At 38.6% G+C, this 10,597-nt stretch overlaps 3 protein-coding genes across 3 annotated transcripts; all 3 read left to right on the forward strand.

Annotated features, from left to right (window-relative positions):
* Nucleotides 1-684: 684 nt before the first annotated feature.
* LOC126783770 (abscisic acid receptor PYL2) lies at nucleotides 685-1,257 on the forward strand. Its single transcript, XM_050509302.1, has one exon. It carries the CDS (start codon nucleotides 685-687, stop codon nucleotides 1,255-1,257), a length of 573 nt encoding a protein of 190 aa, XP_050365259.1.
* A 4,502-nt stretch (nucleotides 1,258-5,759) lies between these two features.
* Nucleotides 5,760-8,089, forward strand: LOC126784553 (homeobox protein ATH1). The gene is made up of 4 exons (XM_050510017.1): nucleotides 5,760-6,981; nucleotides 7,152-7,501; nucleotides 7,602-7,662; nucleotides 7,759-8,089. The coding sequence occupies exons 1-4, from the start codon at nucleotides 5,863-5,865 to the stop codon at nucleotides 7,924-7,926; spliced, it is 1,698 nt and encodes a 565-aa protein (XP_050365974.1). The 5' UTR covers nucleotides 5,760-5,862; the 3' UTR covers nucleotides 7,927-8,089.
* Nucleotides 8,090-9,009: 920 nt separating this feature from the next.
* Nucleotides 9,010-10,540, forward strand: LOC126782716 (inorganic pyrophosphatase 2-like). The gene is made up of 4 exons (XM_050508011.1): nucleotides 9,010-9,311; nucleotides 9,419-9,540; nucleotides 9,615-9,816; nucleotides 9,935-10,540. Exons 1-4 carry the CDS (start codon nucleotides 9,174-9,176, stop codon nucleotides 10,316-10,318), a joined length of 846 nt encoding a protein of 281 aa, XP_050363968.1. The 5' UTR covers nucleotides 9,010-9,173; the 3' UTR covers nucleotides 10,319-10,540.
* Nucleotides 10,541-10,597: the final 57 nt, after the last annotated feature.

A 10,597-nucleotide genomic window follows, 5' to 3' on the forward strand; every position in this document is an offset into this window, starting at 1 on the left:
ACAAAATTTCATCCAATTCGGACATCGTCAAGTTATTGAAATAAGATTAAATCAATGAATGAATTAAAACTGTTCAACATGAACCGTTCGTGTAAATCTCAATTTCAAAAACTCAAACCATTTTATAATTAGATGAAACTGTGTAGAGATGATTTTAAATAGCATATCTAAATATTAAATCACTTATAGTGAAAAAAAATTTACCGAAAAATGTGCCAAAATTAAAATTTTATTATGTAATTTTAAAGTGAAGTTTTGGACATGAACTATATATATAAACAATCACGAAAAAAGCACCTCACATTCATCTCCTTTCCAACACTGGCTAGCTATTTGTGACATCCACTTTTCGTCTCTGCGCATTTGCTTTTGTCGCATTGCCACAACAAGATTGAGCTAAAGAATTAAGACCTTCCCAAAATAGTTAAGATATGCTCCACCACTCTAATTCCCTCAATTTGGAACTAAGCACACTTCTTAATCATAAACGGACTTGTACAATAAAATGTCCCAGGGGTATGATTGTCATGATCATAATATGTCTAGGAATATTAACCCTCATGCGCGCGTATTCATATATAACATCAAAGATACAAGCAACTGAAGCAAGGACCAAAGCCAGAGCCAGTGCCAGCCTCGTTCTTATTCTTGTTCCTTTTGTTCTTGCTCTAGTTCAAGTTTTCGATGGAGTTGAGCCGAAGTGAACCTCCTCAGGGGCTAACCTCCGAGGAACTTTCCGAGCTTGAGCCCCTTATTGGCACCTACCACAAATTCGAGCCGTCCCCCAGCAAATGCACGTCGCTAATTACGCAACGAATCGAAGCTCCGACCGGGCTCGTCTGGCCCTTAGTCCGGAGCTTCGACAACCCCCAAAGGTACAAGCATTTCATCAAGAGCTGCAACATGACCGGGGATGGTAGCGTCGGTAGCATAAGGGAGGTCACCGTGGTCTCGGGCCTCCCGGCGTCCACGAGCACTGAGAGGCTAGAGATATTGGACGACGAGAAGCACGTGCTGAGCTTTCGGGTCGTCGGAGGCGAGCACAGGCTCAACAACTACAAGTCGGTTACTTCGGTGAACGAGTTCGAGAAAGAGGGCAAGGTTTACTCGGTGGTTTTGGAGTCGTATGTGGTTGATATACCGGAAGGGAATACCGTAGAGGATACGAAGATGTTTGTGGACACTGTGATCAAATTGAACCTGCAAAAGCTTTCTGTGGTGGCCATGGCTAATCTGCATGGGGGTGGACAAGAATAGTTTGATGCCAATAGTGGTCAACTTTTAGTGGTTACTTTGCAAGTTTGATTTCTCATTTCTGTTTCTTCTTTCTTTTTTCTTCTTCCATCTTTTCTTATTTCACTTATTGATACAGTTGGGAATTGATTAATACATTGGGACATTGGGTGTCGAGTTGTCGACCCAGACTATTTTCAAGTTAATAATATTGTCATTGAGCAATGGTTTTATATATGTGTTGCAACTTGTCATTCAATTTCTCTTCAATAAAACGGAGAAAAGAAAAGGCTTCCATTTGGTTTTAATGGTTTAATACGTATGAACTATGGGAAACGGATTGTATGCACCACGCACCCTCAAATCTCAACCGTCCGTACGTCCCCGTCAAATCTCAAATCTCAACCGTACTTTTGTACCCTATCAAATCTCAACCGTATATTTGCACGTCAACAACCGTCTCGTTCAAGTTTGTGAGTTACGTGAGTAAAGAAAAAACAACAACGATAGTCAGATTTTTCAGTTCTTTACTCCTCATCTTTTTTGCAGTTGTTTTGTAAAATAACATCAATTGAACTTTTAGTATGGATGATCGAGTTTATGATGATTATACATAAGTTATTGTTTTTTTCATCATTTATCTGTGTTTTTTTATTTGATTGTTAATTACTTCACACTTTATCATTTTATAATTTCGACAGTTTTATCCTCTGACATATCATCAACATGATTATGAGATCGAAACTGAGAAAATATATGTTTCTTTCATGAGTAATTAAGATCGTCTGCATATTTGCTTACTAGTACAGTAGTCTAGTACTATAACTAAACTCTATGTTCATTGGATATCCATGTTCATTTATTCTTATAGTTTATGTACAATATTACAAATTCAACAATGTACGCACCCTATTTTTTGCAATTCACGGTTTGAGTGTCAAAAATTCTCACTAAGCAAAGTATGCACTGATTTGAGTAATTAATTTCTAAATTTAATATAGGTGCGTCACCTCTTCTTCAACATTATGTAAATTTCTCACAAAATTCGTTACAACTCATAACGTAATTATTCATCCAATCACATTAGTAAACTCTTGTTACGATGATGACAACATGACTCCATTCATCATTGTTTAATTGTTAGACCGACTGCTCAAGTGAGCAGCCGTAGCAACATTAAAATGGAAATACCACTGATCAAGTAAAAAACATTTTGAATTTAGCATGAATTTGATCTAACCTTGTTTCGTACACTAGTCATCATTGAGTATTTATAGTTTTATATGGTTCTGCAATCTAAATAATGCATATACCATTAAGAACAGCATATGGTTTCAATCATCTATTCATTGCCCTATGCTTGTAGTGGTTCGCCCACACCCGAAATGAACTCGAACATATACACTGTCTTTCAATGTTTGCCCTATGTATGCGTTTAATCTGTAACACAATTAGTCCCCATCTATTATCGGTATTTTGTCAAACAGTTTTCGTGCACTCTTGCAAATAAAATGGACGTAGTCATAGAGCTCTAATCCGGCAGATAAATTGATGGGTTTTGCCTTGTGTCCGTCACAATTTAAGTTGTATTGGAGGAAAGAATGCCATCGAGATCGAATTAATCAAAAAGAGTGGCTAGCTAGCTACTTACTCACTATCCACTCTTTGATTAAATTGGTGATGATTTTTTTCGTGTGGCTAAAATACCAACCCTGATTTTAAGGGCAAAGGCACAAGAAAAGGAAGTTCAATTGTTCATGGTGACTTTTGAGCAAACCTAATTAGGGCACATGTGATCATCACGAACCAGTCTTCGGTGGCCTAGTATACATCTCCAAATTTTATTTTGATCGACATTGATCTACCTCATGGGAAGGAGCTCTCTCCATAAATGCTTTAGGGCTCATGTGATAGAGTCTAGAGAGTAACACAAATAAGTGAATCTCTTCACGATTCTTACAATCGAAGAATGTGGTACATAAAAGTTTGAAGACTTGAGAAAATTGTGACCTAGAAAACTAGAATTCTAGAAAGTTTGGACATTTAGTGCAAGGGAAGAAGCTAAGAACTTATCTATTATAACCATGGATCCCTATACTATAAGAGAAGGTTTTCATTGACAAATGTAGTTTAGTTTGCTACATTTAGTACTTTAGATTGATGCTTAGGTTAATCTAGGTGAATTATTCATCGACAGAATGACAGTTGTGCATCCATATGGGCTTTCTGGGATTTAACTAACAAGCTTGGCCCAATAACTGTTCAGGACATTGGCCCAATAACTGTTCAGGACATTGATTGATGCAATGGGAAGTTGGGAACGACCGGGTCTTGCAATGAAACCCGATCCGGATCCAAACAAAAGCTTCTTTGTTTCGGTCGACCTACGGACTTGTCTTTACTTCAGACAGACATGCATTAGCAGCATTACTGATGAATACCTTTCAAAAGCCAATGATTTGATGGCAATCCCAAATTGCACACTGTAAATTAATTTTCCAAAAGAAAATAATAAAAGGGCAAGTCTGTGAGCGGTTCTGTTCTTAAGTTTTGTTGGTTTGTTTTTGCTGTACAAAAAACACAGAAAATTATTGAAGACTTGGCTTGCTTCACATGGTTGCTCTCTACTCGTCTACTTGCTGAGTTGCAGTGGCTGATGACTTGTATTTATTTGGTTTTCAAATCATGCAATGTACTGCCACAAATGGCCACAAAATCTGCAAAAGAGAGGCATTGCAGTTTGCATGTACTGTCACATCAGAAACCAAAATTTTTTGCTTCATCTACTGTAAAAACCCTTATTTAATTTGCCATGAAATCATTGATCCCAAGAATTAAACTTAGAGGAAGATCACTAAGTAGATTGCCTCTGTTTCATCATTATTTTTGAACCTGACCTTATTCTCACGCTAACCCTCTAATACCTAATGCAACCTATAATCTTTACTCTCTTTAGCCAACACAGACAAGTAGTTAGAGGTTTCTTAATTGCATGTCCTCATAAATTGTGAGAGATCTCCCCACAAGATTTTCTGAATCAAATTTTGGGGGTTCTCTTCTGCTTGCATCATCATTGTAATGAGTACACTGCTGCAACAGTGCCTCTCTTTTCACCTTTTAATTTCAATAAGGGTTGGTGTAGCTTCAAAAGTTTGAGACCCTCTCCGCTACATTTAACTCTGATCTTTCTCAATCAAGCTTGACTAATTAGGGTAAAAAAAGAAATGGCAAGAAAGCAGAGGTCTTTTTCACTCATCACTGAGCAAAAATGGGGTTTGAAGGGACCGGGCAGCTGCAACAGTGAGAGAGAATCCAGATTTTTAGAGAGTGCAGAGACTGAAGCAGAAGATAATGAGAGGAGGACAAAAGAGATCAGAGAAATATCAATGGGCCCTTCAAAGCCTGTAAGAAAAATGAGTGCCACACTGCCACTGGCGCCATTTCAGTAATGTGTTTTCTTCTCTCTTCTCTCTGTGTGTGGTTCTCCTCTAGAGCTCTGCTCTTTTATCTTGGATTTTAATTATTGGGTCCTATTCATATTCAAGCATTCTCATTTCTGTGATGAACGTGTTTTGATTTTTCTTGTCTTTGTATTTATACATAAACTCTCTCTTTCTTCCCTTTATTGGGTTCTCTGAGACTTGGCTGCCTTTAAACTTGTGGCTATGGCAAGAGAAGAAAGGAAAGAGTAAATGATGAAACTTGATGGGTCCCCATTATTGCTGAAGCTCTGAATCTCAGTTTCTTGGGGTTTGGTTTCTTATAAAGAACCAACCTTTTCTGGTCATTCTTCATAAAAATACAAACTTTATGTGTGTGCTTTAAGTTCATGGGTGGATGCATGAGAGCTCATCGTTTAGCTTTTTCTCTTTGTTAAAAAGAAAAGGAACAAACAATTTTACCGCGGCATTCTGGCTTCACTGTGCTCCTTTAAGGGACAAGTGAGAATCATAGCTTGTGAACTTTCACTTCATTGGCTTGTTTCTCTGGGAATTTATACATATATAGGTTCAATCCTTATCTCAGGTACAGGAAATTCTATCTTTCAACTTAATGTAGATTTATATTTCGATTTGGGGAATCCCATGAATCTCCTCTAAATTTTCTGATACCATTTTTTTTTGCCATGTAGAAGCTTTGCTGCTGCATTCTCGGTAGAAGTGTTTGCTGGAGGGTTATATATGCTCTTCAAGTTAAGAATTAGGTTGGTGACCTTACCATTTGCCTTTGTTAGTTGTGATAATTCACATTTCTGTTCAATGTTTGCATTTCTGTAATCCTATTTATGTATTATCATGCTGATTTCCCTTTGTCATTTTCTTGCTTTACTAGTGTGATATTTTGTTCAATCATAATGCTAGGCTGATGTTTTGCTTTACTTCCTACCTCTGCATTTTCCCAGAAATTAGAATGCTAAAAGTTGTGTCTTTCAGTGCTCTTGTGTCTTTGAATTAAAGATATTAACTTCAGGTTTGAATTTATTCAGGCTGAGGTAGTAGATATTGGTAATCAGTTCATCAGAGCTGAGAAAGTGACTGTTCATCTCGCCTGATTTTGAAGTTTCTTAATGTCCTTTTGTCCAAACCTCTTGTTGATGTCCAATGCAATCTGAGATTTGTGTCCTGAGATATGATGGATAATCAGATGTTCAATGTCCCCACGGATGCGACCGCCCGAAATGCTGCTGTGGAAGATGGGATTGGACCACATAACACCATGAACTCTTTTGTTCAGTCGTATAACCTCAACGACCAAAATCATTTCATTTCTGTACTGCCTATGCTTCCAGCCATTGATGGGAATTCTGTCCTTGGATGCCATTCTGATTATCTTCGTGACACAAATAGTGCTGAATCATATGCATTTGATACATCTCAAAGAAGGAACAATCTGAGGGAACCCTCATTTGGTAGTTCAAGTTTCTATGATCATTCTGTGTTTCATGGAATACCAAACACTGCTGCTTCTTTTTCTACCCTTTTCCCTGCAAGTTGTAATCTTCAAGAAGATCTCAACAACTTGGCAATCTCAGCAACTCCCCTGCATTCTTCGGAAATTTATGTTTCAAATGCCTGCCCTGGCATACCATTGTCTTTGTTGGAAACCAACGTAAATTATGGATATGATGAAATACTTGGTAGCATAAATAGTCAACAATGGGAGCTCAACAAGTATGCGGCAGCTCCGTCTGAACCTGGAGAGAAATCTTCAGTAGGAACAACAGGGGTTCAATCATATTCACCGTCTTTAGGAAGTCTGGATCCAAATGGATGGTCATCATCAAATGGAGCTAGTTATGAGATGACATATCCTTCTTACAGTTCCACTAAGTCAAGCAACGATCTTGCTTTAACTCTTGCTACATCGAGGCCTTTAAATGGGATGAATATCCGGGATCAGTGTTCAGACATCGATTGTTCTGGGACTGTTCAGCCTTGTCTGAATCAAACAAGGTTTGGATCAGATCAGCAGGCTTCTTGCAGTAGTGAGGAGCCTTCTCCAAGTTTTGGCTCTAGCAAACCACCCCGATTATCCCAAATAATATGTGGATCAAGATACTTTCATGTGATTCAAGAAATACTTACCCAGATTGCAAGCTATTCACTAGAAAATCTAGACCGGTCAAGTTTTTCATCTGTGGGGTTCAATGCTGCTTCAGATAGTAGATTTGAAGTGAAAAACGAGCCTGCACTGCAAAGACGAGAAATCGAAACAAAGAAAGCCAGTCTTCTGGCCTTATTGCAAATGGTATGCCCTTCCTTTCTGCTGTTAATTACTCTTAAATTATCGGCTTTGGTCAGAGTTGATCGAGTACATGTTGCACAAGCTGCAGATGAAATAATGTTAATTTTGAAGTGCGACTTTAATTAACTGTCTTTCTAGACTCTAGAAACTGATTTATGATGTGCACAATGCAGCTTGATGACTGCTACAACCAATGTGTGGATGAGATTCATACAGTTGTATCGGCATTCCATGCTGCTACAGATACAGATCCTTCTATACATGCTCGTTTTGCTCTTAAAACGATCTCCATGTTTTACAAAAGTCTGAGGGAAAGAATTAGCACCTATTGCCTTTCAATGAGTGAACAATTCAACCCTGAAAGTCCCAGTGAGAGTGAAACCCCTTTTGATGAAATCCAAAAGCAGTTGGCTCTTCAGCATATGAAAAAAAAAGAACATCAAATCTGGAGACCACAGAGAGGCTTGCCGGAAAAATCTGTCTCAGTTTTGAGGGCTTGGATGTTTCAAAACTTCCTTCATCCGTAAGCTCTCTGACTTACGTCTTGATTTGAAATTTAGTGCTTTAGAGAAATGAGATATCAACAATTCTAAAGAATGTACCATCTGTTTGATTGATTTCAGGTACCCAAAAGATGCAGAAAAGCATCTCCTTGCAGTAAAAAGTGGATTAACAAGAAGCCAGGTATATGATCAATCGGTTTATAAACCTCAACTTCATTTAACTATAATTTGATTTGCAATTAATTTAGAAGTAGTTCTCATTTTGTCTTTATATCAGGTATCGAATTGGTTCATAAATGCTAGGGTTCGGCTATGGAAACCTATGATTGAGGAGATGTACGCGGATATGAACAGAAGAAAGGCTAGGCAAAATGAGAACACTGAGAGATCTCACAGAAGCCTTCACCACATAGGCATCAACGGTAAAAAATTTCATGTGAACTGAAGGTTTTGGAGGGTACATAAAAGACGGAAATGTGCATTTGTGGATGATTCTGTGGGAAAAAGAATACGCTCCCATCCACAACATTGTTACAATTAAGCTGTATATAGTCCTCTCATCTGTTGAAGCTTAAAAATTGAGTACCTCTCTGCAACTACCAATGCATGCCTAGCCCTTGTGAACTTCTCTCATGATGCAGAATCTGATATGGCAATATTGCAGCTAGCTAGCTAGCTTTTGTTCTTGTAATCACTACAATTTGCAATCAATTTGGTACAACATTTTTCACAAATAAAATTGCGCCCCACATTATCCAAGACACACAGTGGCTTTGATTCCTTCAAGACGCTGATAATTCCATCCAACATTGACAAGAGTCACTCGATGATCAACGATATCCACAAGAACCATCGTGGAGAGTTGGAATCAAACTATCAATCAACCATGACCCATGTCGATGAGACTCTTCGACGAAGGTGACCCGTCCAAGTAGAGTTGCGGGGAGCATTACATGGACAATCCAAATTCCATTGCAATATCTTTGTTTGCTGGCAATCTACTTGCTATTGCAAATGAAGAAATTGCCACTTTTTCGGATCATATGATCATGCATTACGGCACGCACTTAAACATGACCTTGGATTTTAGTGAGTTTAAAGTATAAAAATGCTCCTAATTTGATACAAACCCGAGACATTGCGAAAATCAACTATGCGTCCACACGCGTGTTGGTTTGTAATTGTAAGATAGTTCAATCCTATTGTACAATTACAAACCACCATGCATCTTTATTTGGGCTAATTTAAATATTTAATCGAATCCCATAGTACATGTTTTTTTCTACAATATTCCATTTTCGCCTATCGTTGAACTTGAACCAAAATTAACCATCATAAACAACAAAAAATTAAATTACCACAAAAAAATGTCAAAACCCTTGAAACGGTGGCTTAATAGTCCTTAATTATCGAGGTTTAACGCATTTCAAACGGTCGCACCTTGTTAACAACTGTCAAGGAGTAATGGACACCGAATATGCCTATACGTTTCTATATAGTTGTTCACCGTGTGACGCAAGTCATCCAAAAGTACCCACTAGATCACGTACATTATCCCCTAAACCCTTTTCCTCCCATGAGTGCTTGCTACGCTGTTATCGATTTGCTTCCACAAACAAACCCCTATACATATTATACTCGATCAGCCAACCTCTGTAAACTGGAGTCTCTCTAGCTCTCTAATTCTTATCAATGGCGAAGGTCGTCGTCATTTTCGATTTCGACAAGACGATCATCGACTGTGACAGCGACAACTGGGTTGTGGAAGAGTTGGGTATGAACCATTTGTTCACTCAGCTCCTCCAAAATTTGCCTTGGAACTCTCTTATGGTTAGTCGACATTATAAGTTCCATTGTTCATTTGTTCTGGTTGTTTGAGTTTGGTTTTATATCATTCTGAACTGATGCTTTTGATCATGTATATGGCTATTTTTCAGGATAGGATGATGACAGAACTTCACAATAGGGGAAAGAAGATTGAGGACATTGAAGAGTGTTTGAAGAAGGTTCCACTGCATCCCAGCATTGCCTCCGCAATCAAATCAGCCCATGCTTTTGGGTATTTCATGTCCACATGTTCTCTGATCACTAATTCATCGTTATGGTTCTAATCGATCATGCATGTATATGTAGGTGTGATTTGAGGGTTGTGAGTGATGCAAATATGTTTTTCATAGAGACAGTCTTGAAACATCATGGACTACTGGACTATTTTTCGGAAATCAACACCAACCCTAGCCTTGTTGATGAACAAGGCAGGCTCAGAATCTTCCCCTACCATGATTTCAACTCGTCATCTCATGGCTGCAGGATATGCCCTTCCAATATGTGCAAGGTGATTTAGTTAGAGAACGGTGTTGTGTTGTCAGATTGTCTGACTTGTTCTTATTACAATAACGTACTAGATATCAGACAAGAGAACATTACATCTTTCTGGGTTTATTTTCTTACAGGGGCTGGTGATGGAGAAGATCCGAGCTTTGGTTTTGGCAGAAAAGAAGCAGTTGATCTATGTTGGCGATGGAGCTCCTGATTTTTGTGCAGGCCTGAAACTTAACGAAGGGGATGTCCTGATGCCAAGGAAGAACTTTCCCATCTATGATTTAATATCTGCCAATCCATTGCTTATCGAGGCAAAAATTCATGAATGGAGCGACTGGGACGAGCTTGGTACTAATTTGCTAAACACACTGAACAATTCCCTTATTGATAAGTCTAGCAATGCGGAAACTGATCAGTTGGTTCCACTCGACTGCAAGCACCAAAACACTTCGATATCTGCTAGTAGTGCCCATGAAGCGCCTAAAAAAGCTCTCCCAGTCTCACCTCCCCACTAGTTGAGATTTTTATCTCAGCTAAGTTGAGCAATGGATTTCCCTGCTCATTGGCTGCAATGGTTGTCGTTACCATTAGTGCTCGATAATAGTTACATCTGCACTATGATAGTATGACGAATGAAATCGTATTGCCGTTGTCATTTGCTAAACTCTTCAACTAATAGCAATACTTGACAGAGTTAAATATGTACTAGGATGAATCTCACTTGCTGTTTAACACCTTATCGTGCAAGTCATGCCAGGCTCCACCAATCGATCCTTGGCTGCCGGGAGATGATC

Source organism: Argentina anserina, chromosome 2, assembly GCF_933775445.1.
Source record: "Argentina anserina chromosome 2, drPotAnse1.1, whole genome shotgun sequence".
NCBI lineage: Eukaryota > Viridiplantae > Streptophyta > Magnoliopsida > Rosales > Rosaceae > Argentina > Argentina anserina.